The following is a 23811-nucleotide window of genomic DNA, read 5'->3' as shown; positions in this document are numbered from 1 at the left end:
TTTACGTCGTTCCACCGGTTCTCGATTATGGGGATATGAGACTGTAGGGGAGCCAAGATGCTGAGGTACGAAACAGTATGGAGTAACGTAAGAAGTTGAAAGTGTCCATTGAGCGAGCTTGTAGTATTTTCGTGGAGCGTCCCCTAAAGCAGCACCACATCACGCTATATCGCTCCTGCACCTTAACTCGGAGATAAAAAGAGAGGGAACACGCGTCATCCGGATTAATTTGGTCGCACCAGTGGTACTTGGTTCAGCATTGGCGGCACTCGATGTGTGTCGGTTGTACCGGACGTGAGTAGTTGTACCTGATCTCCACGAAGCTAGGAACGCAGAACGGATGGACGTTACGCCCTCCGCCTCATGTCGGAGAGCTGGAACAGCGACCGTCCTTCAAACGGTAGACGCACGATGCGAGATCATCGTGGTCTGCCCGTTATTTACGTAGTCACTCGTTTCGATCGACTTCACTAACAGTCACTACAATCCTTCGACAAATTTCGAGAGTTGGTCTTGTGGCGTCATTGGCGTCACTTCACTGGAGTCCGTGCCACTAGTAGGCGGTGGAGCTGGAGACGGATGATGAGGCATGGTACCCGGATGACCCGTAGGCGCGCCCGTACCACCGTTCAACTGCGAGAGCATCATTTCGCTTGGACCGCCGAGTTCATGGGCCGGTGAATGCGTTGGCGTACCGTGAGGTGGATGATGATGAGGCGATGGCACCGGCCCTGATCGAGGCGAAGGAACTGGTTGATTGCGCGGGGATGGAACCGGTCGCGGTGAAGGATTTGGTTGAGGAGATCGAATGGGTGGCGGAGACCGAACTGACTGCATGAGCTGTTGCTGTACAGAGATCCCTGGAGGTCCCATCACACCTTGCGGAGAAGGTATTGGTGGTGGAGTTGGTTTTAAACCGGGCTGACCGTAGCCTTGTTCACTAAAGCCACCGTAACCTGAGGAAGAATACGCGGAATCGTGGCAGACGTTAGACCACGAACCAACCGGCTCGACGAATCTCGTTTTGTCGGGAATCAAATGACTCTTACCGAGAAGGGACGGCCTTATTGGTCGTTGTTGACCGTAAGGAGGTGCTGGTGGTTGTGTGAACGGTTGTTGTTGTTGTTGTTGTTGTTGCTGCTGCTGTTGTTGTTGCTGCTGCTGCTGTTGTTGTTGCTGTTGTGCCTGCTGCTGCTGCCTCTGCATCACCAGCATTTGCTGCTTGTACCACTGTGGTTGCTGTTGTACAGGTTGCTGCTGCTGCTGCTGCTGCTGCTGTTGTTGTTGTTGTTGCTGCTGCTGCTGTTGATTTAACATCGCTTGTATCTGCATTCTGCCTTGCTGCTGCTGCTGCTGTTGTTGATGCTGCTGCTGTTGCTGCTGCTGTTGCTGGTGTTGCTGCTGCTGCTGCTGAGACATCATATGCTGCAAACCTGGTTGTTGTTGCGGCTGATTAGGACCCAGAGGTCCGCCGACTCCTCCGCCGTATTGACCACTTTGTTGCTGAAGGGCAAGCGCCTTTTTATTAAAAAAATCACATGGTAATAGAAATCGTCAACACCGAGAATGAAAACAACAAACAGTACAGTGTAAGGGATTATTATGATCATACCCGTTGTTTGATGAAAGCAGCCATTATCGGTGGATTGCTTTTGAGTATTTGAAGTATTTGGTTTTGTTGCTCGGGCGTATGAGGATTCTTGAGAGTTTGCATTAACTGTTGCAATACATGCTTATGCATATTATTTTGAGCCTGTGGTCCGACTTGACTGACCGGACCGCCAATAACGCCTGGCTGTCTCGGCATTTGTCCTCCCATTCCCATTCCTGGCTGTCCCTGATGTTGTTGCTGCTGCTGCATTAACTGCTGCGGTGTTTGTTGCCTTAAACCAGGGTTTTGTTGCATCACCGCATTCGGCTGATACCTACTACGCATGGAAGTATGTTTATAATGTGGTCAATTTTGCAAGAAAAAGACATATCATTATGAGGTTTTATTGTTTGTGTATAGAATAATACCTTGGCGTCCACTGATCCATTGGAATTAGATGAGTACCACCGGGATTTGACATCTGGACGGGCATTGGCCGTTGCATTTGTGGCGGAGGCATTACTCCACCCGTTTGTCCTCCCACACCAACTCCAACGCCGACTCCGCCACCTGGCGTTACTTTGCCATAGCCAACGTGCGGCGCCTGCTGCCTCGCAGCTTCTTCTTGTACTTGCTTAACAACTTGGAGGACATGGGCGGGTGGTGTTTGCGTTCCAGGTTTCAACCCTATTCCGGGTTGATGCGGCGAAGGTAAATTGGTTGGGCTAACTCCTGGTTTCATGGCAACACCGGTTGGCATGGTGACATTGGAAGTCTGCTGTCCACTTTGCATTGGTCCTACAGGACCTGTTGGTCTCGTATTCATCACAGCCATTCTTCTTCTGTAATGTACAAAAATATATGCATTTAAATTATATCTTAAAAATTCTGTACAATTCAATTCGATCAATGCTACGATTAATGTCTACTTACCTTAACAATTGCGCCTGCTGTAACCTTTGCTGAAGCTGTTGTTGCTTCAACTTGTGTTTGATATTCGAACAGAATGGAACTAGACATTTAGTCTCCTGGCAGTGTTTAGCGTGGTAACAGCACAATGCAATCAATTGTTTACAAATTGGACAACCACCGTTCGTCTTTCGTTTGCAAATCTTCGTATGCGTTACTACTCTCTTCATCTTCTGACAGCTGGGTAGTCGACAGTTAGCGTCTCTGCACTGGCATGCGTGTACCAGTGACTGAATACATCTTTGTATCGACAATTTACGTGCCTCCTGTTGAAAAAATTCATAAAAATAGTTATTAGATACGTCTCTTGCAATACTAACTATATTATATATAATCCATGTGAAAAGTACTTTACCTGTGGATTTGCTTGCTTGGCATCGGCCGGCGATGAACCATCATCCAAATCTAAACCAAGTTTCTCCATATGATGAGGATGACCATCTTTTTCTTTACAACTTATACATAGGTCAAAGTCCTGTTTGAATGAATGATTATATTAAACTTATCGTTTAAAAGAATAGAGACGTTGAGAAAATGAATTGCTCTGATACTTACATCACAAACCGTACAGTGATACCTCGTTTCTACATGACTCTTACAGTTATTACAAGTATAAACAAATTTGTCTTGGCCTTGGTTGTGTAATTCATATAACATCGACATGGAACTAAACTTCGCACGTCTTAAAGAAGAGAATTCGTAATGTCTTTCTCTAGCCATTGTAAGAAAAGCATCGCGACCATCCATAAGGTCACAGTTAATTACAGGGTCAGGATCCTGAATCGGCTGCAATAGGTTGTGTTGACACATATTAGCATACAGTAGTGGATTACGTTGCGAACGACTACAAAATAATTCTAAGTACTTACTGCTAAACTGGCTGCACTTTGGGCACTATGCAACCTAATCACAAAAAATACTTCCTTGTGTTTTTCCATGGTCGCAAAAATTTTTGCAGAAAGGTCATTTCCTGTTTGAGGAGTGTTGGACTTTTTACTATTTTTTCTTTGATTTGCTTTAGATTTATTCGACTTTTTAGCCTTTTTCTGTCCCTTTTTCTTGCCATCTGGACCTGTTTCAGAATCCTCAGACAATGAGAAAATCTGAAATTAAATCACGGATATTGTAATCATCACCATATCACTAAAAAGAATTATATATTTGTATACTAATTAGTCCACTTACCGCATTAGCAGCCGCAGCTTCCGCAGCTTCTGCCTGCTTCCGTTTCTCTTCTTCTTCCTGATCTAATTCCTTAATACTTTCTTCTAGAACATTCGGCCAAAAATCACCTTCAAAATATGGTAAATCAGCAGCTGACGAAAGTTTATCTTCCATCGCTTGTTTTAAAATATCCTGGAATTAATAAACAAAATAGATTAATATTTTGTTTATGGTACGTTTATAAACTGTAAACAAAAAATTTACATTTTCAGTTATAGTCTGCTAATCCTATGTTCAAATTTACGTATTCAACAAGAACATTAGCTTATTACAGACGTTGCTTTTAGTCATCACTGACACCCAAGAATAAGAAGCTACATTCTCAGGTAACACTTGAGACTGTAATACGTTCGTATTAAATCAAGCCACTGATACTAACTTTGTAATCCAGTACAATTCTCTCGACCATGCCTTTGTCCAACATTTTTTTGTACCATTCCTGCAATCTTTTAGGCTTTGGAATCTTTTGCTCTTGGGGATGGCAGTGAAAGATGTAATCATCTCCTTCAGAAGGTGGACAGGCCCAAATGTGTGCCATGGTATATCTGTATCACAAGTTCATTGAAAATATCACTAAACGTTCAAAGAACACTATTAAAAATATCAGTCATAAGTAACTTCGACCTTACCCTAATTGTTTCGCGTAGTCTAAGTAACCAAGAAGTATCTCGTGGTAAACAGCCGTTCGAAATTGTCTAGGCCGGAAAAAGTGTACCGAATCCAAGTACGCGATATAAACCCTTCTAGTGTTAGGTGGTGTACATTCACTGCCATATTCTTGCACGTGCATGCCGAAAAAACATACGTCCGTGCCATCAACCTCTTCAAATGCAAACAATGCCTTTGCCCTGTACGGAAACTCGCCGGGCATATCACCGTTTTCCACGAATCTGCTTCTCATGCCAGGCTTCACTTCCACCACTTTGTCGCTAGACGCCACGACTCTGATCGCTACCTCACCAGCGCCAGCTTCTTTCTTCTTCAGGAAGTTGTTCACTCGTGTCTCTATATAGGTTCCTAATTTAGTGACTGGTAAACGTTTCGCGTTAAACTTATTCTCCTTACGCTTTTGTCCCTTCTTCTTCAAACAATTATCACAAGTAAACCTGTAAGAATATAGAATGTTACATTCCCAAAAGTTCACAGTATTCAGTACTACTCAACAGTTTATCATGATATTGTAGAGAAATATGTATAATTACCCTAATGGCCAGATCGATTCCATGTGAAGCACACAGATTTGGTGTACTTTTCTACCACAATCTGTGCACACAACAAAAGGCTCCAATTCCAAATGATCGTTTTTCATTTCCTGGAACTGTTCTTTTTTAATGGCACTAGAATGAAAAATAGTAACTTAGATCCTGTTCGGAGAACAACAGTAAAAAATATCTCACACAATGTTTTAATACCTTCATACTTACGTTTGAGGTTGCGTTGGATCATCTCCCAACGTCACAGTGTCACCAGGAATGTCGTTGAAACATTTCTGACAGAAGGTGTATCTGTCGGAAACAAGACCATATGCCTTTAGACTATCGTTCCAATAGTGTTTAGATCCAAATTTTAATTCGCCAATGTCATGCGTGCATCATACGAAGATCGATATATATTTTTTTCACGCCCCAATGGATGTATCCAAATGTCGAGAGTCCAATTTTGACAAGTGATTTTTTTTGCGATTATACACATGCAAGTAGTAATGTTTTTGCCAATTGTACATATATATTTATATATGTTTTAGTCCGTTTCGTTTTTACATTTTTGGTTCCAAAAATTGTAGAGTTTCGTCATGGTTTTTTATTTTCATTATTTTTTTTTCATTACGACATCAGGTATCCAATTTCGATCGTCCAATTTCCAAGTATCAATTTTCGTGGCATGAAGTAGTAGAGTTGGAAAGAAGCAAGGGGCGCGGGCAACACAAGAAGCAAGCAGCAAACAAGGATTTTGTGTGTGCGTGCGCAACCCATGGGTAGAGCGAAGGTAACATACAAAGAAGAGAAGAGTGCCATCGTTAGACACGATATATGTACTCATTATATACATAATTTACTTAATTGCATATACCCAAGAGTTACCATTCTCTATTCGTTAACAAATGCTCACCGCTGTAATAAATTATTCGCGCGAAGCAAAATATACTGTCATCTAAAAACAGGGCGTACAACTCACAAATATTAACTCCAGTAAGAAGCTACATACCCCTTAAGTATATGCGTAATAGAAATGTAAACTTTTACGTGTGCGAGCTTTACGTAAAAAGACATACATTTATCGGTAAACATGTTGTAATTGTGGTGTTAAAAATATAATTGAAAAGGGAACAGAAAAAAAACGTGTTGGTCAGGAGACTGGCCTGCATCGACTGATATGACCGAAACAGGTTAATTAGCCTGCCAATTTAATTTGGCGTATTCGGTTGCAGAACATTTTTCTTTAGTAAAAATGCACTATATGAATCGAATGCGCCCTTACTGAGTAATTCTAACTTTTCTCCTCGACGTGAACTGGCTAAAATTCATCAATATCCTTCAAAGGCAACCAAAAGTAACAGAAGTCGTTAACAAGATATCTATATGTCTAAATGGAGAAGTTGCTAAAGGGCAAGATGGAGATTTAAAAAAACCTATTAGCGTATTCCCACCATGCATACTATTTCTTTGTCGAGTATTAAATAAAATTCGTGTTATACATAGTCACTTTACTAAGATTTTTCTACATACTGACCTATTCTGATAGGAGTAGTACTTTGCATCTCTGGGTATCGTACACAGTTGCTTCCCGTAACAGCACAAAACCTGCGGATTGAACGTGTATTTCCTTCCGCAACAGTATCCCAGAGCCTGCATCACAGGATCTATTTCTTGTTCAAAAACTTCAGAAAGCTGAAAGCAACACGTGAACATATACGATTCCACCGTCAACGTTGGTATGGTTGGTTATTGAAAACTCTTATAAACATACCTTTGTACAATATCTGTATACACGCGAAGTCTTACGATTATACAGCCACGCGTTGTCGAACATCATCCACACGTCGTCTACATACTCCCACGGATCACTATATTGGCCTGTGTCCAATTTTCTTTTGATTGTCGAAAGGTCCATTGGTTTTTTCACAATATCAAAGTAATCCGGAATTCCTAACGCTTGCGGATCAACCGGTTGCCTGAACGGTATAGATTCTGGATCCTGACGATAAAGTTTCTCCAATGTCGGCATCAACGCTTGACGCAATTCGTCCGGCTTAAACAAACATAATCTTTTCTTGTCCGTCGACGTCCCGCTCGGTTGTATCGGCTCAGGAACTAACGGTTTGATATCCGGTGTCGTCGTATCCTGACTAGACATCGGCGTCACTGGTTCTTCTTTAATACCGGAAGATTCTTCCTTCACGATACCCTCACCAGATCCTTCTTCCATTGGTTCTCTTTTGATTTCCGATTTAATCGACACGTCGTTGTTCACATTCTTCCCGCCATCCATCCTGTGATTCTCAGATCCATCTTCCTGCTTAATTTCCATCTTCATACTCTCCTCTTTGATGGAATCCAGCTTTCCCTTATTGTTATTCATTGGTGGACTAGGAGAATTATCACGGTCTAAAGCAGACGCGATTGCCGCCATTTGAGAAGATATGGACGATGCTCTTGGCGCGTTCAGTGCAGCTCTTTCCTGGGATGTCATGCCTTTCCCAAGACTTGCTAGGCCAGCTGGGGACGGCGTGGTACCAGGATGAGGTGGAGTTTGATTCGCGGAAGAAACTGTCTGATTTGGTGTCATCAGAGAAGGAACTATCGGTGTATTCGGTGTGGAAGTCGCAGACTGAGGTCCGTTCGTTGCTGTCGTAGGACCGGGACTAGGCCCGCTAGACGCGGGAGGTGGTATCGTTTGAGGAGTCGATGTGTTCATTCCGCTATCGCTAGGTGTCGAAACCGATAGAGGGCGACTGTTACTGAACTGTTGATTCTGTTGCTGATTATTTTGTTGCTGCATACCACTGAACGGCGACGGTGCCTGAGGCATCGATGTCGTCGTGGCATTCTGATTCGAAGTGCTTGTCGGCTGCTGTTGTTGTGATTGATTTTGTTGTTGCTGTGATTGAGGAGGCTGTTGTTGTTGTTGTTGATGTTGATGGGCAATTGCTGCTTGCGCCTGTGCTAGTCTAACCTTCATAAGGTCGGGGAATTGATGTTGATTCTGTACAGGAGAACTGTTAGGTAAACCGGAAGTACCATTTGAGGTTGGAAATTGACTAGTTGTTGCAGATGTGGTTGTGGTTGTTAAATTAGCTTGCGACATTTGCGGTTGTCCGAAAGGACTAAGACCAGGATTTGGAACGACATTAGGATTAGAGGTTGACTGTCCATTCGGGCTAGGACCCGGCGGACCAACCAAAATTCCTTGCTGCTGCTGTTGTTGTTGCTGCTGCTGTTGTTGCATTTGCTGTTGAACTTGGGCTTGGGCTTGGGCTTGAGCTTGAGCTTGAGCTTGAGCTTGAGCCTGAGCCTGAGCCTGTGCCTGCGCCTGGACTTTGGTTTGGGCTTGAACTTGTTGTACCTGTTGTTGTTGCTGCGCTTGTTGCTGTTGCGCTTGTTGTTGCTGAGGGAACTGCATTCTATTGTGTGCAATGCCTATTGCAGGTAAAGTTCCAAGTTGACCCATACCTGGCGAATGACTACGTAAGCTTGGAGTAACAGTTCCAACCGGTCGTGATGGTGGAACGTTTCCAACACCAGGTGGGGCACACGGCCTCAAACCTGGACCAGCTGCTCCAGATGATCCAGGTTGAGGTTGTTGTTGTTGCTGTTGAGCTTGTAATTGCTGTTGTTGCTCTTTCCTCTTCTGTCGCTTTTCCTCCAATTCCTTCTGAATTTTATATATCTTTTCAGCAAGTAAATGATAATACTCTGATCTGGAGTTAGCCATTTCATACATATCGCCTTCAACTTTTCTTGCATACGCAACTAAATTGTGCATCCTCTTATCGAGCATGGCATTCGGATCTGGAGTGGGAAATATGGCTTGAACCAATTTGTGAACAAGATGATTTCTAAGATCAGGCGTCACAGTTAAATGCCAATCCTTTGTTTCCTGCATTGGTGTTGCTGTTACTTGACTTTGTTGGGCTCCAACCGGAAGCTGAGGACTAGCTAGCCTATTTTCAGCCGCAACATTGAGTTGTCCTGAATCATTCAAACCAAATAACTGATGTACATTAACGGATTGTTGTATATTTGCAGGAGCTGCAGCTGCAGCAGGCGCAGCTCCACTTGTGGACGCAGACTGATTGCCGGTTACTCCAACTGTGTTAGGGTCAGAATTTAAAGGAAGAGACACGTTGGGTGCGACTACTTGCTGCCCAGCACCAACCACAGGTTGACCAGGGTTGGCTTGAGCCTGGGGTTGAACTAGCCTAACATTTCCCATTGTACCTGTTGCTCCTTGCATACCTGGTGCTGGTATTCTTCTCGTAACACATTGACCAGGTACTAAACCAGGTGTTGTTGTAGGACACTGAATACCCAAAGCATCATATGCTCTTTTCACCTCAGTCGGACTTGGATTTGGTTGGCTATTTGGTTGTGATGTAGATGCTGCAGCAGCATTTGTCTTATTTTTATTTGCTTGTTTCAAAGGTAAGCACACAGGGCAATCGTTGCGATTACAATGTTTCCAATGGCTAATAATTTGTCTGGACGAGCTACAATGTGGCACCAGACAATTTTTTCCTGCTTGACAGGCGGTCATATGGTTCAAAACATTTTTCATTGTTTTGCAATCTGGCAATGTACAATGTCGAACGTCACCATTGTTCGCTTGACTTTCACGCCGTTGACATTTATGCGCATGTAACAGAAGAACTAATTGCTGTTGAATAAGTTTACGTTTTTCTGGATCAGCAGTTGATTTTGTAGCACCTGATAATATAAAAAATTCCATTTAACCAAGTTCATTGTTCAAAATAATTTTGTTCACAAAGACATATACTTACCAGTTGGGGCACCGGTACCGGATATTTGTCCCTGATTAGCTTGTTGTGAACCAAGTTGTACTCCAGTTGGTGCACCAGGTTGAGTTTGAGCTGGACTTGGAGCAGGTGGCTGAGCTTGTTGTGTCATAGTACCCTCTTGGCCACCCACAACAGTAGCAGAACCAATTGGACCTGTCGTTCCTCCGAATCTTCCAGCAACTTGCATAGCAGTCATGTTTGTTCCAACTCCTTTTTGCTGTGGTGTAACAACTCCAACAGGACTATTAGTACATACTGTTGTAACACCAGGTCCTGGGCCACTGCCTGGAGATGCTGTAAAAATTTTTGTACTTTAATATGATTTCAATATTATTATAAATACATATAATTGTGTATATTTAAAGTATTTACCATAACCATAAGGACTGGATGCACCAATTTGTCCCATGTTGGGCATATTTGCCATATTTGGGGGAGCCTGCATTCGTGGACCTCCCTGTCCAGGACCAACGATACCAACTTGATGTACTTGTTGATGCGGGCTTTGCCCTCTTGCAGGACCAACCATATGAGCTTGTTGTTGCTGTTGCATTGCTACAGCTCTGGTATTCATTATTCCAGGACCATTTTGCATTTGAGCAACACCATGTGGTCCACCAGGATGATGTATTCCTTGAGTATTGGCGCCCATCATAGTTACCTAAAGAGGAAAATGCCAGTTTATAGATTTCATAAAGCTGTAACATTTTCAGACAGCCCTAAATTTGACCAAACTTACAGTATTTAAAGGCTGTTTATTCAAACTGTTTGTTACAATTAAACTTCCACCTGCCATTCCACCCATATTGTTATTCCCACTAGCACTGCTGGTCATAACTAAGCCAGAATTCATTCCACCTGGTATTGACATGGCAGGACTACTTCCAGCCATGCTCATTGACGACTGAAGACCTCCCATAGAATTTGCAATAGACATTTGATTGTTTGCCAAAGAACTGGCTATACTACTTGGTAAATTTCCCAGACTCACAACCATTTGTGGATCAACTACTTTAGAGACAGAAACATTTGGTGGAGATTGCATGTTTGGACTTTTATTACCCAAAGTTCCAGCAGCCATTACTAAAGAATTAGCAACCAAATTCTTGTTGCCCTGTTTAGAAAACAATTCGAGTCAAATAATATGAAATAAATTTGGTGAATAATTTATATATGTTACATGTACATATATATTAAGAGTACGAACTTGTTGTTGTATTAAGTGATGTGACAGTTGTTGTTGCTGCTGTACATGCTGTCGAAGTTCTGAATCAAGGGCACCATTTTGCTGCCCTGGTCCTGGTCCTGTGGCCGGTGGTTTAGCACTCTCGGTTGCAGAACCCCAAGACCCCGATGACAATAGATCGTCGGGTAGATCATTTTCAAGATCAAACATATCTGTGTTTGTTATGTAATCTGAGAATAGATATTTAAATTAGTAACAACAGTTTAATATTTGAAGTGCTGTAAAAAGTACTGGTTACTACAAAAGTAAGATTTTGTGATTCATGTTCATCATGTCAATACTCTGGTAGCAAATGCTTTTTAAAGTACACAACTTACAAGTGGCTTGATACTACAAGAAAGAAAAATTACTTTTCTAGACAACCAGTATGAAAAACGGGATCAGATTATGATATTAGGTGTAACATGTACCATAGAGACCAAAAAACCATTAGTAATATTATGAAGATGAGAATCAGCACCGTCACCATAGCTTTTATCCAAAGTTTCAATAGTAGAATCATCATACTGCCGTATAAGCCTTACGCTGTAAGGTTTGATGCATGTTTTATAATATACCTGCATGTAAATGTACATGCACATATATGCACACATGCACACACTTTATAACAATTATATGTACATACTTTAAATTACAAAACAAGTTGTATTCAGTTGAATCAAACCAACCTAAGGTATTGAAATACATTTGTTGTACAAATGTATACTTTAACTTACTTGATTATCCATGATAGACAATACATCAATGGAGAAAAAAGGGGTCAAATGCAATATCAAAGAAAAAAAATGAAAAACAAAATAATAAAAAGATACTACGACAAACTACATGTAAATATAAACAAACAAACAAACAAATAAATAAATAAATAAGACATGAGACATGAGACATACACTGCATGAGCATAACTTAAAAGAGTTCATACTACAGCTGAATAAAAATTGATTCACAATAATGTCGTGCTAAACTACTGAAGCAGCAAAGCTACTGATGGCAAACTTTAGAGTATACAGTCATGCGAAGAAATTATAGTCACTCTAAAGAGTATTTACAATTCTGTAGAATTATTTTTATATATATAAAAAAATTAAGTTTCTGAAACTCATACAACATAATGTAAATCACTCTTTAACTGTATTTCACATTTTGAATGCTAATTACCTGTAAAAAGTACAAAAGATCATATCTACCTACCTACAACCTCAATTGTATAATAACTTTTTATTTTAAAATTTATTGATCATTTTACATAGTTCCACCCTAGTTCTAGAGCTCTGTGCATGTGTGTCGCATGTCCATATTAGATTTATTACCTTTAAATGTATTTCAAGCACACTATATACTCAAAATTTTATGTGTTTTAAATTAACATGTCCTTTAATACACGCACCTTCTTTTGCAATACTATAAGTGATCCAATTTTTCTCCTGTATCTTATAAAAGAAGTCAATGCATCTCAGTACTATAACATTACATTAACTATATTGTTTGTGTAGTAATTAATGTATTTTTTCATATCTGTGTTCGAAAGGAAATTTACTTTATTCAACCATAGTGACATTATGCCAAAACTATACAAATATTTTGAGGTATACAAAAACTCACTGGTAAATCATGATACAAACCAGAAGTAATCAAATGATTTTATAGTTTTACAGTATTAATAAATGAGATGAATGGACAAACAAACAAATTTTGTAGTGCTGGATTGAATATTTTTGAACTTTTTGCTGGGTTTTGTAATAATATTTACTTCTTTTCTGGACGGTATGGTTGTTCCAATGTGGCTGCAGCTGATGCTGTTGCAGATGTAGTTGTTGTGGCTGGCCCTGCATTTGTTGCATGTTACCACTGCCACCTCCCCCGTAGTTTGTATAAGCATGGTGCATCATTAGAGGCGCCATACCCACTACATATATCACAGTTTTTATTTCAGACTGTGGAAAATTGCCTATGCTCTGGATCGTTTTTTTTTAAGTAGCAGAAACAGCCTCTGTCTTCTTTCTCTTACTACAAATTCCTATAATTTTGTCAACATATATCCTTGCAAATAACAAAGACTGTGTCTGCTACTTATTTTCAATAACCTGGCTAGACCTTTGTAATTTATATATCGAATGTTTAAGTAACACAGTTGTTCTTGATTTGACATAGGATTATATAAAATATTATTGAGTTCAGAAACTGTTAAAGTGATAAGATAGCACTTAAAGAATACAAGAATAAAGAGATGGTTAGCGCATCAATCATGCCAGCAATATGTCATTTTAATTGTTATTTAAAATTTCCATGCATCTGCCATGCACTACAAAAGTAAAATAAGAACTAAGTCTAAACACAACTAAAAAAACCTTACAACATACTATTATTTCTTAGCATTAAACTGAAGTAATAGAAAGAACGTGCAACAAGACAGAAATTATAGACTATTTAGATACAAATAATTACTTTTCAACCATGGAATGTTTCTATAACCTCTGAGCAAAATTTATACACTATATGCAAATTGTTTATTGTCCAACATTGAACAATATAAACACATGTATTCCTCTGAAATGACAGATTAAACAAAACTTTGATTTGATACATTTATCACAAAACAATATAAAAATATATGTTGTAATTAACTGTCAAGAATTTTGTGTACTCTCATTGGTAACAATGAGAATATTATGTCATAACATGGTATCAATGATTCTTAATGAAAAATGTATTTCTTTACAACGACATTTCGATGCAGAAGTTTTTTATAGAAACATTGAAATGTATGTCTGAATAATTCCTCACACCGATAAAAATACGACACACAATTCGCAATATAGTGTATTGTCTGCGATGGTATTTCTTGAATAGTTTAGGTTAGTTCACGTATAGTTAACTAACAACCACAAACTATTTCGACCGTAGCAAACATCGATCAAAGCAAAGTAAGCTAACTGTCGATGTTTTCGAAACACGTTGAATACAGGGCCCTGTCAGAATGACACTTGGAACCAGACAATGAAACGATCAGCTAAAACCTACAACCACAACGTTTTCGTAGTAGTTCAAAGAAAACACGAAATAATCGTGAATGCAAGGACATGGTCTCAGTTGTCCTATCTCCAGTACATGGACATAATCACATAGATAGACATAAGATACAAGAGTGCTGTTTTCTAAAAGAAAAACCGAAGCATCGATCATGAGATAATTTTGCTTAAAGGTTGTACCCATCAATGATCCGTCAGTATACCTTCGAGGTAAAATCGCATTGAATTTCTCAGTGTAACGAGAAAAGTGTGTGTAGCACATATCACGTTTTACCAAAGGTACGCTTATGCACTATTTCGTAGCAACTGAGCTATCCCTGAAAGGTTAGTCGAGCGATGCGACTTCGACTCGTTCAGTAGAGTTGTTGGAATGTGAGAGAAAAAAGTAATTAAAATCGAAAACTTACCGGCGGAGTCGGAAGTTCCTTGGAAAGGATCTCCAAGTTTCGGCCGCTTGTTCGGCGGACCGTCCACCAGGTGGTCGGCCATGGTTCCTTTTCAGGGTTAATTATTTCTTATTTCAGGCTGTTTACTGTCGGTAGCAAGTAAGCAGCGGCAGCGGCGTTAGCGAGTCGTCGTCGAGTCGACCGCACGCACGCACGCACGCAGAGGCAGGCAGGCAGGCACGTATACACGGGTAACACACACGAGCGAATGAAACGCTGCACTACGCCACTAGAAGACTGCTGGTGCTGGTTACTGTTGTTGCTGCTTCTTCCTCCTCGTCGTTGAAGCCGCGAATATTCACCAATCTCTTAGCGTATTCGCAGGCATGACAATAACAATGAGAACCGCGGCGCGTAGAGCGTCCCCGAGCACGCTTCGTTACACGATCAACCATTGGGCATCGTCGGGGGGTACGTCGAACCCCGCGCTAAAGCCCACACACGCACACACAGTAAATTTCGTCGGCAGGCGCACGGGCCACTCTCGCGCGAGCCACGGCACAGAGGCAGAGAAGTTACCAGGACTATCTCGGATATTGCTGATCGGCAAGGATCTCACCGCCGTAATATTAAATGCACACACCGCCGAATGCAAGGTCCGTTCGTCGTTTATATTCGTCTTAGGTAGTCAGAGTCGCGCACGACTCGTCAAACACTCGAGTGTGGTGGACTGGCTGCGCGCACGGCGCTATCTCGGAGCAACGATATCGGTCTCGAGGCCCGCTGGCACCATCTTCCTCTCCTCTTCTCTCGCCTTGGCACACTGCGACACACGGGGCGCGCGAACGATCACCGCGGACGCGGCTCGCTTTCCCCGCACATTCGAGGCAATCACGGACGCCAGGAGGCGAGGACAACGATATGAGTCGGCTCCAGGGCGGCCACCGCGCGCCACAGATATTCGCTCGGGAAAAGCGATCGCGAGAGTTCCGCACCGCACGAGTATCGGCTAACGTAAAATGGCGGCTGCTGTTGACGAGAAGTTTTTCTACGCTTGTCAGAAAATGTCCGACTGGCTCCGTATGGTTGCCGTGACTGCAGATCGACCGTCCGATTGGCTCGAACGTTCACGTGACCGAATGTTCGCGTCTGATTGGCTGAAGCACTGCGAGGCCACGAACGCCGCGGTTACGGTCACGCCGCCGGTCCAACAGCAACGAGACTTCGCTTATTCCTCTGCCGCCATTTGATGATGACCGGTCTCGCACGGTGGTTGCATGCCGCTCTTTCGAACAAAGTCGTTATTATTAGTTTCGCGATACTTGTACATTAAAGTTTAGTTGAATTCTATGTTAGAAGATTCTACTTATAATTGCTCGCAATACTGTTTGCCTGCATCAGTGTTTTGTATGAGTTTAGGGATACCGCGAAAATACCGGAGTTTTGTTAGTTTCTTATTGCCGGAAAATATTCAGGCGGTATTCCCGCAATTTACCCCTTTGTATTTTGAAAATAGAACTTTTGAGCATTAAATCATTGTACGTATATGTTATTTCATTTTTATTGAGGTGTAATATAATAAAAATTTGCTGTGTTTCCAGAAAAAATAAACCGTGTGTTAAACGTTAGGTAAATTACAAAATTATTGTAGTAACAATTAAACATACATACACTGGTGTGTATATATATATATCTGTTAAAAATAATCGTTAAAACATGTGTTTGTATGTAATGATTGTGAATGCTTGTTATACTAATAAAAATCATGTAAAATTCGTTTATTCTTATTGACATTGATTACTATATCTACATGATTTTATGTAGAAAGGTACACGTTATAATTTAATGTTTAACTAGGAAAAAAGTTAGAATGTTAGAGCTAGATGGGAACGTAGAAAAAATAATGCTGTTAATTAATGTAAAAAAAATTTTGCTGTTTAATTTCTTAATTTTTTATAAACACTTAGTTCACTAATTTAATGTTATCAAAATGACCTGCAGTTTATACTACTTACGGCGGATTAAAGCCATTTTACACTCCTCATATCCTTTTGCACTTAATCGCTATCTGAAACTTATAAAGCGTGTACTTATATCTGTCCGTTGTTCGTATGAGCATTTACTCTTTGTAATTACAACAAAACAATATATTACCCTATTACATTCATCATTAACTTATTGGCTACGTACACACGTAACATATTTTTTCGAAGAAGATTCGTATTCGCTGTCATTTGCGACAAACGTCATAATGAACTATTCGCCGATATATTTACAGAGTCAAAAACGTCAAAGGGGGATGTTGTTACAAGATGGCCAGGGATTTCTCGATCGACAGGTTAAAAGGAAGAATGCACAAGAGGTGGGGAGAATGCGTTGCGCAGACCGTCCTCTCTTCGAGGCAGAGAATCAGACTCGTGTAGATAGGTGCGAACGGCACGCGACCCATCACACGCATATATTGTGCGTGAACTTGCTTCCATCTCCCTTTTCCTACTCCTTTCTTTCTTTCTCTTTCCTTTTCTTGCTCTTTCCGTCGGTCATACGTTGGTTGCGCGCGCGCGAACCTCGTAGTGTCAGATACAGGGAATTGTGTAAAGAAAGAGGTGAACATGAGTGGAGAGGGAGTATTGGAAATGGGACGGGAACTGGATGACGGCGTGGTAGCAGCCACCTAGCTGAGTCAGTGACAGCGGCTCTTTGTTGAGTGTTAATTGTCACGCGTTGTTTTCTTCTGACGATGTAATCTCGATTTCTAGGAGGAATTATTATTAATTTGTTTACATCTAATGTATGCTTCTTTATAGGAATTCTTTCGCGATGCTCCAGGGTTTTTAATCACAAATCTCTTAACTGAGACTTTCTTCGATGTTACCAGATGTATCTTTAGACTTCTATTTAGTCATTACACTATTTCTTCGAATTATTACAATTTTCGTAGGGTACTGTTTGTGTGCGGAGTGTGTATAGTTGTTAAAGAATTCGTAGCTGTAGTGATGCGAACGGTATGGGATCCAAATTATGATAAAGGAAAACAAATCACAAAAATTTGGCGATTGTCTTTATCCCAGTGTTACGTAACAATCGCTGACCAAAACGTTTTAATGTTTCAACGACGCATTGCCATAGAGTTTTTTTGCTCGTAGATTATATGTATAGCCCGATTTTAGACTAAATAACAGTCAAGTGGTCGTAATATATTTTCGTTATTATTACATATCGCAAGAAAATAGTCGGTAACTACAAGATTACGGTATCTAACAAAACTGCGCACCGATCACGCATACTTCTATGACCGAGTGGAAATAAAAATATCCGTGAAGGGTGCATTGACCGATCTCTAACATAAGCCAATACGTTAATCTCCTTAAAAATCTGTGAAAGAAGGAACTTGACTCGTCGCGTATTTCTTCTGCATTTCGATTATTACAAAACCGAATGAGCTATTTCCACGCAGTCTTTGAGTCACTGATATCACTGTTGTTGTCTGCCATGATAACGAACGTAGTTTTCGTAATCTCATTTTGCCGATGCGATACGGTTCTATCCTATATTATTTGTAATAATTATGAATTCAATTTGAATACTTTTTAATATAAATATAAGTAAGAAATGATAAGTAGCGTCTAGAGAAACAGATTCAGTTAGTTGCTACCAAAATGACAAATATGTTTCGTTTCAGAGAAAATCAACGAAAAAAAGTCTGGTTATTTAATGTGTATTTATCAGTTTTATATTCATGTAACCGAGTATTATAATCGGTTAAAGAGGCAAGGTCATGTCTTGGATTACGATACCTGCTATTATTCGTAACTTATGTTCTCCCTTAAAGAATGAAAAACGCGTTTATTTCGTTCGTAATAATTTTCGAAGTTCACTTTTAAAAAAATTAAACTATGATTACTTGAACGTATTACAACGTAATAAAGTAATATACAAAATTAAAAAAACAGAAATATTTAAATGATAAATTACAATTATATAGTTAGAGTGGCAAGTTTAATTATACTCGATCGTGTTAAGCTTTAATCATACCAAGAAGACATCTATATGGCTAGTGAGATTAATGTTCCATCGACTTTTGATCGTAATTCAAAGACTACCCTCTAGCCTTGTTTGAATACGGGCCTCGAGAATGCATCCAGACTATGTTTGCATCGTCGCGGTATAATCAAACAACAATTAGAAATGAAAACATTAAATTTAATGCAATCATTTTCTTTGATCTAAGACCTAAAGAGAGTTTTTGTTTAATGCATGAAAAGGGTTCGTGTCCTACTGATAAGTCTTGTTAAATCAATCCAACATAAACTGATACAACAATGCATAAGTTTGATACGAGAATAAAATGAAAGGGATTGCATATTTGCATTATATTTTAGTTTACAAATTTGTCAAAATAAATAAACATGAAACTAGCATCGCTTATGTTATTTATATATACATGATTTTTTAAAAAGATACTTCATTTTCCAGCAATAGAATAACAAAATTAAAACGTTATTTAAATCAAAATTTAAATTCTATTATAAAATAGTTCAAAGCATAAATGACTATTGTGCATATTCATATATCTTTTTATTTACGTACAATAACGTTATATATAAAATAAAATTTAACAATGTTTCGCAAAACATTTATTGTACAAAAATGGTCGTTGATTTAATCAATTTCAACTGTTATATCTGAACTTATAGTTGTTACAAATTGTTATCTGTACTTAAATCAGTTTGAACAATATCATTTATAACGCATGAACGAATATAACTAAATTTTTATTATGATAAAAAACGATTTTTAAAACAGTACCTAAAATTAAAACTGTTACCCATTAATAACTAAATATTGCATAGATCACTAAGAATATTTTGTGCATATATCAAATTTATGAAAATCACTTTCTCGTTTTCAATGTTTCAGAGACGGGGTGATTACAACGCGCAAAAAGAATAGGACAAATTAAGTGCAAACGAATGAAAGGATTATTTGCAAGGAACAATATTTTATAAAAAAAAATTATTATCTTTTGATATTATGAGATGTGATAATAGAATATTAGAACCTGTAGCTTACGAACTGTCCACTCGCTCTTCTGTAATAATAGAAAGCTTGGATAAAAATACACAACAATTTTCATAATTCATCTTACGAAAGATTCTTGTTGACAGATATCTTCATTAATTAATACACGATTATATAAATTATTTACTATGTCATTCAAGAAAAGAAGTATAACAATTCATCTTAATATAAAGAAGTATATTTTATATAACATAGATGTTCAATGTTTTGTAAAGTAAAATTTTTCAGTTTCAATCAAATCTTTAATCTTACTGTAATGCGAGCAAAATTCTGTAATATGATTTAGTGCAATAAATATATAAAATATATGTACTGCGACTATTATTCAGAGAATAAAAAATTGATAAAATTAACAACATGAATGTTCGCAAAGAACTTAATCCATTATTGTATACTCGTTACTTTAATAAAAAAAATTGGGTTACTATGATTCTTATAAAAAAGGGAAAATGCAATTCTTATCTCAATAACTTCGTCTGTTCAAATTGAAATTTCAATAAAATATTGTTACATACAAAAAATAAAATACTAATAATTTGAAATAATCATAAAGTAACTCATGAATGCTACTGTTTAATGGGAATGATGTAAAATCAATTAGACTTATTTAAATTGTAAATATTTTCGTGTAATTAAAATCATTCAAATGTTTAGCTGTACCTGATTATACACAATATTTATATAAATTACAGTAAATTGGTTTTCACCTTCCACATTAATTAAAAAATCAATGAAAACGGTAATATAATTTTATTTCTCATAATTAAAACAGTCTATTTTCATTAAATTATGTTTACGTTTTTGCATTAACAACGGTTTTATTATACAATAAATATTAATTTCTCTAACAACAAAGTTTAAAAAGACGCATTTGAAAAAAGATCGAACTGATAATTCGGTCCGAACCGACACAAATTACATATTAGTTTATTACAAAAATTATATCTAATTAAATTTTTGTTAAAATATGATTATTTGCACAAAGTAATTAAGACACTTGAAGAATGTATGCATTTCAAAGTTGTATAACATATGTTTACACGCATTCAAATAAATGCGAATTTGTTACTTTTTAGAAATTTAAAATGATTTTCATAAATAACTGCACGATAAATGATTTGTTGTATTAGAAACAATACTACAAACGTTAGTAATTTTTAAGAAGTCCCCACTTTTAAACAACAATTTATATGAGCGTATTAAAATGTACAGTTAGACTTACAAAACGTACCACCGCTTCTACTCATGTAAAAAAGACTAGTAAACATCTATCACTCTTTATAAATTGTTCAATCGAATTTTAATGTGACTTTGTATAAAAAATCTTTTGCATAACTGGGACTTTCAAGCTTGATTTATATTTGTATGTAATGTTTTTAATAAGTAGGGTTGTGTATGTAATGTATTTCCATTAAAAATAAAACCTGCACAAAGATGGATTGAAGTTCGTATTTACTTAATAGATTGTATTATTGTGTCTTCTATAAGCTTAATGTCTTTATATAAAGAAATAGTGTATGCTGTTGTTATACGAATATACAGACTGCTGCATTAACTTAACATTAAACTTCAAATGCATGTCAAACATAACACCGTTCTATTAAACTTTATAGATACAGATACATATATTATATGTACCCAACATTATGTGATAAAACGTGAATGATAGTATAAACAAAGATCTTGAATAATGGAATATAGTTCAAAGGTTATCTGTCTTAAGCCTAGACCCAATTTTAAGGGTCTGTAAGAAATCTTTTGTACATATATAAAAACATTATACCATACAAGTATCCATATTGTTTGGAAAATTGGATATTTAAAAAAAGTCGTCTCATATAACACCAGTTTTGAACATGTACATACTTCCAAATTGATTGAAAGATACCACTTCACCGTTTATTTTAATATTATTACGATGTAATAAAATATCCAGTTGAATATCCAGAAATATATTCATGATCCACAATTTTAAGAATTCCTTCAGTAATGGTGTGTGCGCAATATTCATTTGAAATTGTTTAGTATTTGTTGCACCATCAAGTGGTCAATCATTCTTAGATTTTGCTTTGCTTCCCTCACAGTCGGACTTTGTTTCACTCTCCTGTTGTTCCAATTTTGATTCAGTCTCTTGTTGACTACCTTCATCTTCTTCGTCTGAATAATTAGTAGGTGCTTCACCAGGCTTCAACAGTTTCCCCACATAATCATATTTTTCTAAAATAATTAAGAATGTGTTTAAAAAAATTAAAAATAGCATGGAACCTTTAAATTTGAATTTTAAGTTGAGACAATCTTATTACATATGCAATGTATGAAAGTAAGGAAATGATGTTTCAACATTTATTCTACTACTATTTATTAAAAAATTTGTTTTACGTGGTTAGAGCTCAATATGTTACCTTTAAACTGCTCCTCCCATTCTCTGACAGAGTTCATTTCAGTGGTATTTAAATCACTGAGATCATCATATTCGTCTCTTATTGATTCCACTGAAAATGTTGCTAAGCCTCTACTGGCATCTCGTCCACCAAATGCTTCGTATGGTCCACCTATTGGAAAAGTAAGCAACATAAAATTTAAAAGTATCAATTCATAAGAAAGACCTTTAGAATCAGGCAACTACACATATCATATGAAGTTCAGCAATCATCATTACATATATATAATTTTCATTGAATAAGTTTCCTTGGAAAATGTTTTTCAATTTGAAATAATTTTATCGTGTTCGTATCAAACACGCAATAAATTCATTGCAAAATTTATCGTTTAAAATTGAACAGTCAATCGTGGCACAAAAGATCGATATAAATATCGTAACAAATCGTTAACAAATACGATAATAGTTCTGCTGTTATAACTTTCCAAACTGATTATCAAGATCCCGTAATGCTTGAAAATTTATTTTTGCATAGATGTTGACTCAGCGATAAACGGCATTCGACGACAATGCTTCGCAATCTAATTAAAAACGATTCGAGGACTTCGAAACGTAGCAAAAAAGGGTCGTAATTACAAGGCAGATGTACGTGTGAACGTTGAAAAAAGCGTTGGACGATCGTACGATTTAAAGGTCGATGGTGCGTGTGAAAAAGTCTTACCTGGACCATAGAATTTGGCACCGCGAGTGCAGTCGTAAATGCTACCGTTGACAGCGACCAATATTCGTTCGTCTGGTCCCCTACCATTGTACTCTTTCAATTCTTGTAACGTAAAATCACGTCTCAATTTGGGCAATACCTTCACCTCTTGCATCGGAATTTCTGTCTTCGTCTTGCTTTTAACGATTTTGTAAACTAGCAAGGCAATCACGCCTACTAGAATGAGATTTATTGGACTTTTCACGATTTCACCGATAAACGTTAAAATCAGTTGTTGACTTTCTTGCCCGGAAGTCGAGGTGGAACCCGGCGAGTCATTCTTTTCGGCCATTTTGACCACCAGTTATGAGCCTGTCGAAAAATACAATGTTTTTTCCTACTCGCTGCTGGTTAACTTTATATTACGCACGTGATTAAACGTATGGGAAGAATCTTGATGTAATTCTTTGTAAAGACGAAGCAACACTAGAGGTCTACACTCAACGCGACTTGCATGCAACCTCAACCATGTACCATCATGTACTACTGACGTACCGGTCGGCACTGCCCGCGCCGCTACCTACACACTGATGAGATTATATAGGGTGTTTAAAAATTCGTGATATAATAAAAAAAATACGATAACGCGAAAAAACGGAAACATCTCGAAAACATCGAACATGGTTTTGTGAGCAACGTTGGTTGTGAGGGTGTGAGTTTACTTTCACACAAATAGAGAGCATCTAATTAGTACTGAACTCATTTGAACGTGCTTGTTCTAATAACATTTCGTGTATAATTTATACAGATAGTAATCATTTAATTAAATAGACAATTTTTTCAGAAAAACTGCAATAGATGAAGCATATTTCATCACTGAACACTTTAAAAAAAAATTAATTTTTCTGTGACTCCCTGTATATTTTGTACACATATAAACATATTGCCCTATTACAGATTACAGTGGTATTCATACAAGAGCAATTCATTCTTTTACTGCCTCGGCGTTCACTTTACGAGTAAAAAGTTTTGTAACTTCCAAACATTTTTATCATTTATATTCTTCGTTTATGTATTACGCAAATAATCATGTTTGAAAATTTGTAGTCGAAAATATCACTTTATTGAATCTGATTGTTATCGCGTCGTCATTGAAGTAAAAGGCATATTCAGGTCACAAACACTTCA

General features: G+C 38.1%; 2 protein-coding genes across 2 annotated transcripts; both read right to left on the bottom strand.

The window, feature by feature from the left end:
* Positions 1-331: 331 nt before the first annotated feature.
* Positions 332-15458, bottom strand: LOC107189853 (histone acetyltransferase p300). Its single transcript, XM_015578529.1, has 21 exons — positions 14483-15458; positions 12797-12952; positions 11008-11216; positions 10540-10914; positions 10173-10461; positions 9783-10094; positions 6752-9708; positions 6515-6672; positions 5209-5319; positions 4987-5121; positions 4414-4890; positions 4164-4329; positions 3746-3916; positions 3430-3663; positions 3116-3346; positions 2916-3035; positions 2525-2826; positions 2020-2433; positions 1613-1928; positions 1050-1518; positions 332-956 (listed from the first exon to the last, which is right to left on the bottom strand). The coding sequence occupies exons 1-21, from the start codon at positions 14562-14564 to the stop codon at positions 481-483; spliced, it is 8160 nt and encodes a 2719-aa protein (XP_015434015.1). The 5' UTR covers positions 14565-15458; the 3' UTR covers positions 332-480.
* Positions 15459-21350: 5892 nt separating this feature from the next.
* LOC107189839 (membrane-associated progesterone receptor component 1-like) lies at positions 21351-23180 on the bottom strand. Its single transcript, XM_015578510.1, has 4 exons — positions 23054-23180; positions 22645-22995; positions 21946-22095; positions 21351-21760 (listed from the first exon to the last, which is right to left on the bottom strand). Exons 2-4 carry the CDS (start codon positions 22973-22975, stop codon positions 21591-21593), a joined length of 651 nt encoding a protein of 216 aa, XP_015433996.1. The 5' UTR covers positions 22976-22995; positions 23054-23180; the 3' UTR covers positions 21351-21590.
* Between the last annotated feature and the right edge of the window lie 631 nt (positions 23181-23811).

This window comes from Dufourea novaeangliae, unplaced genomic scaffold (assembly GCF_001272555.1).
Source record: "Dufourea novaeangliae isolate 0120121106 unplaced genomic scaffold, ASM127255v1 scaffold173, whole genome shotgun sequence".
In the NCBI taxonomy this organism is placed as follows: Eukaryota; Metazoa; Arthropoda; class Insecta; order Hymenoptera; family Halictidae; genus Dufourea; species Dufourea novaeangliae.
The sequence above is the reverse complement of the archived record's forward strand: the minus strand, read 5'-3'. Positions and strand labels throughout refer to the sequence as shown.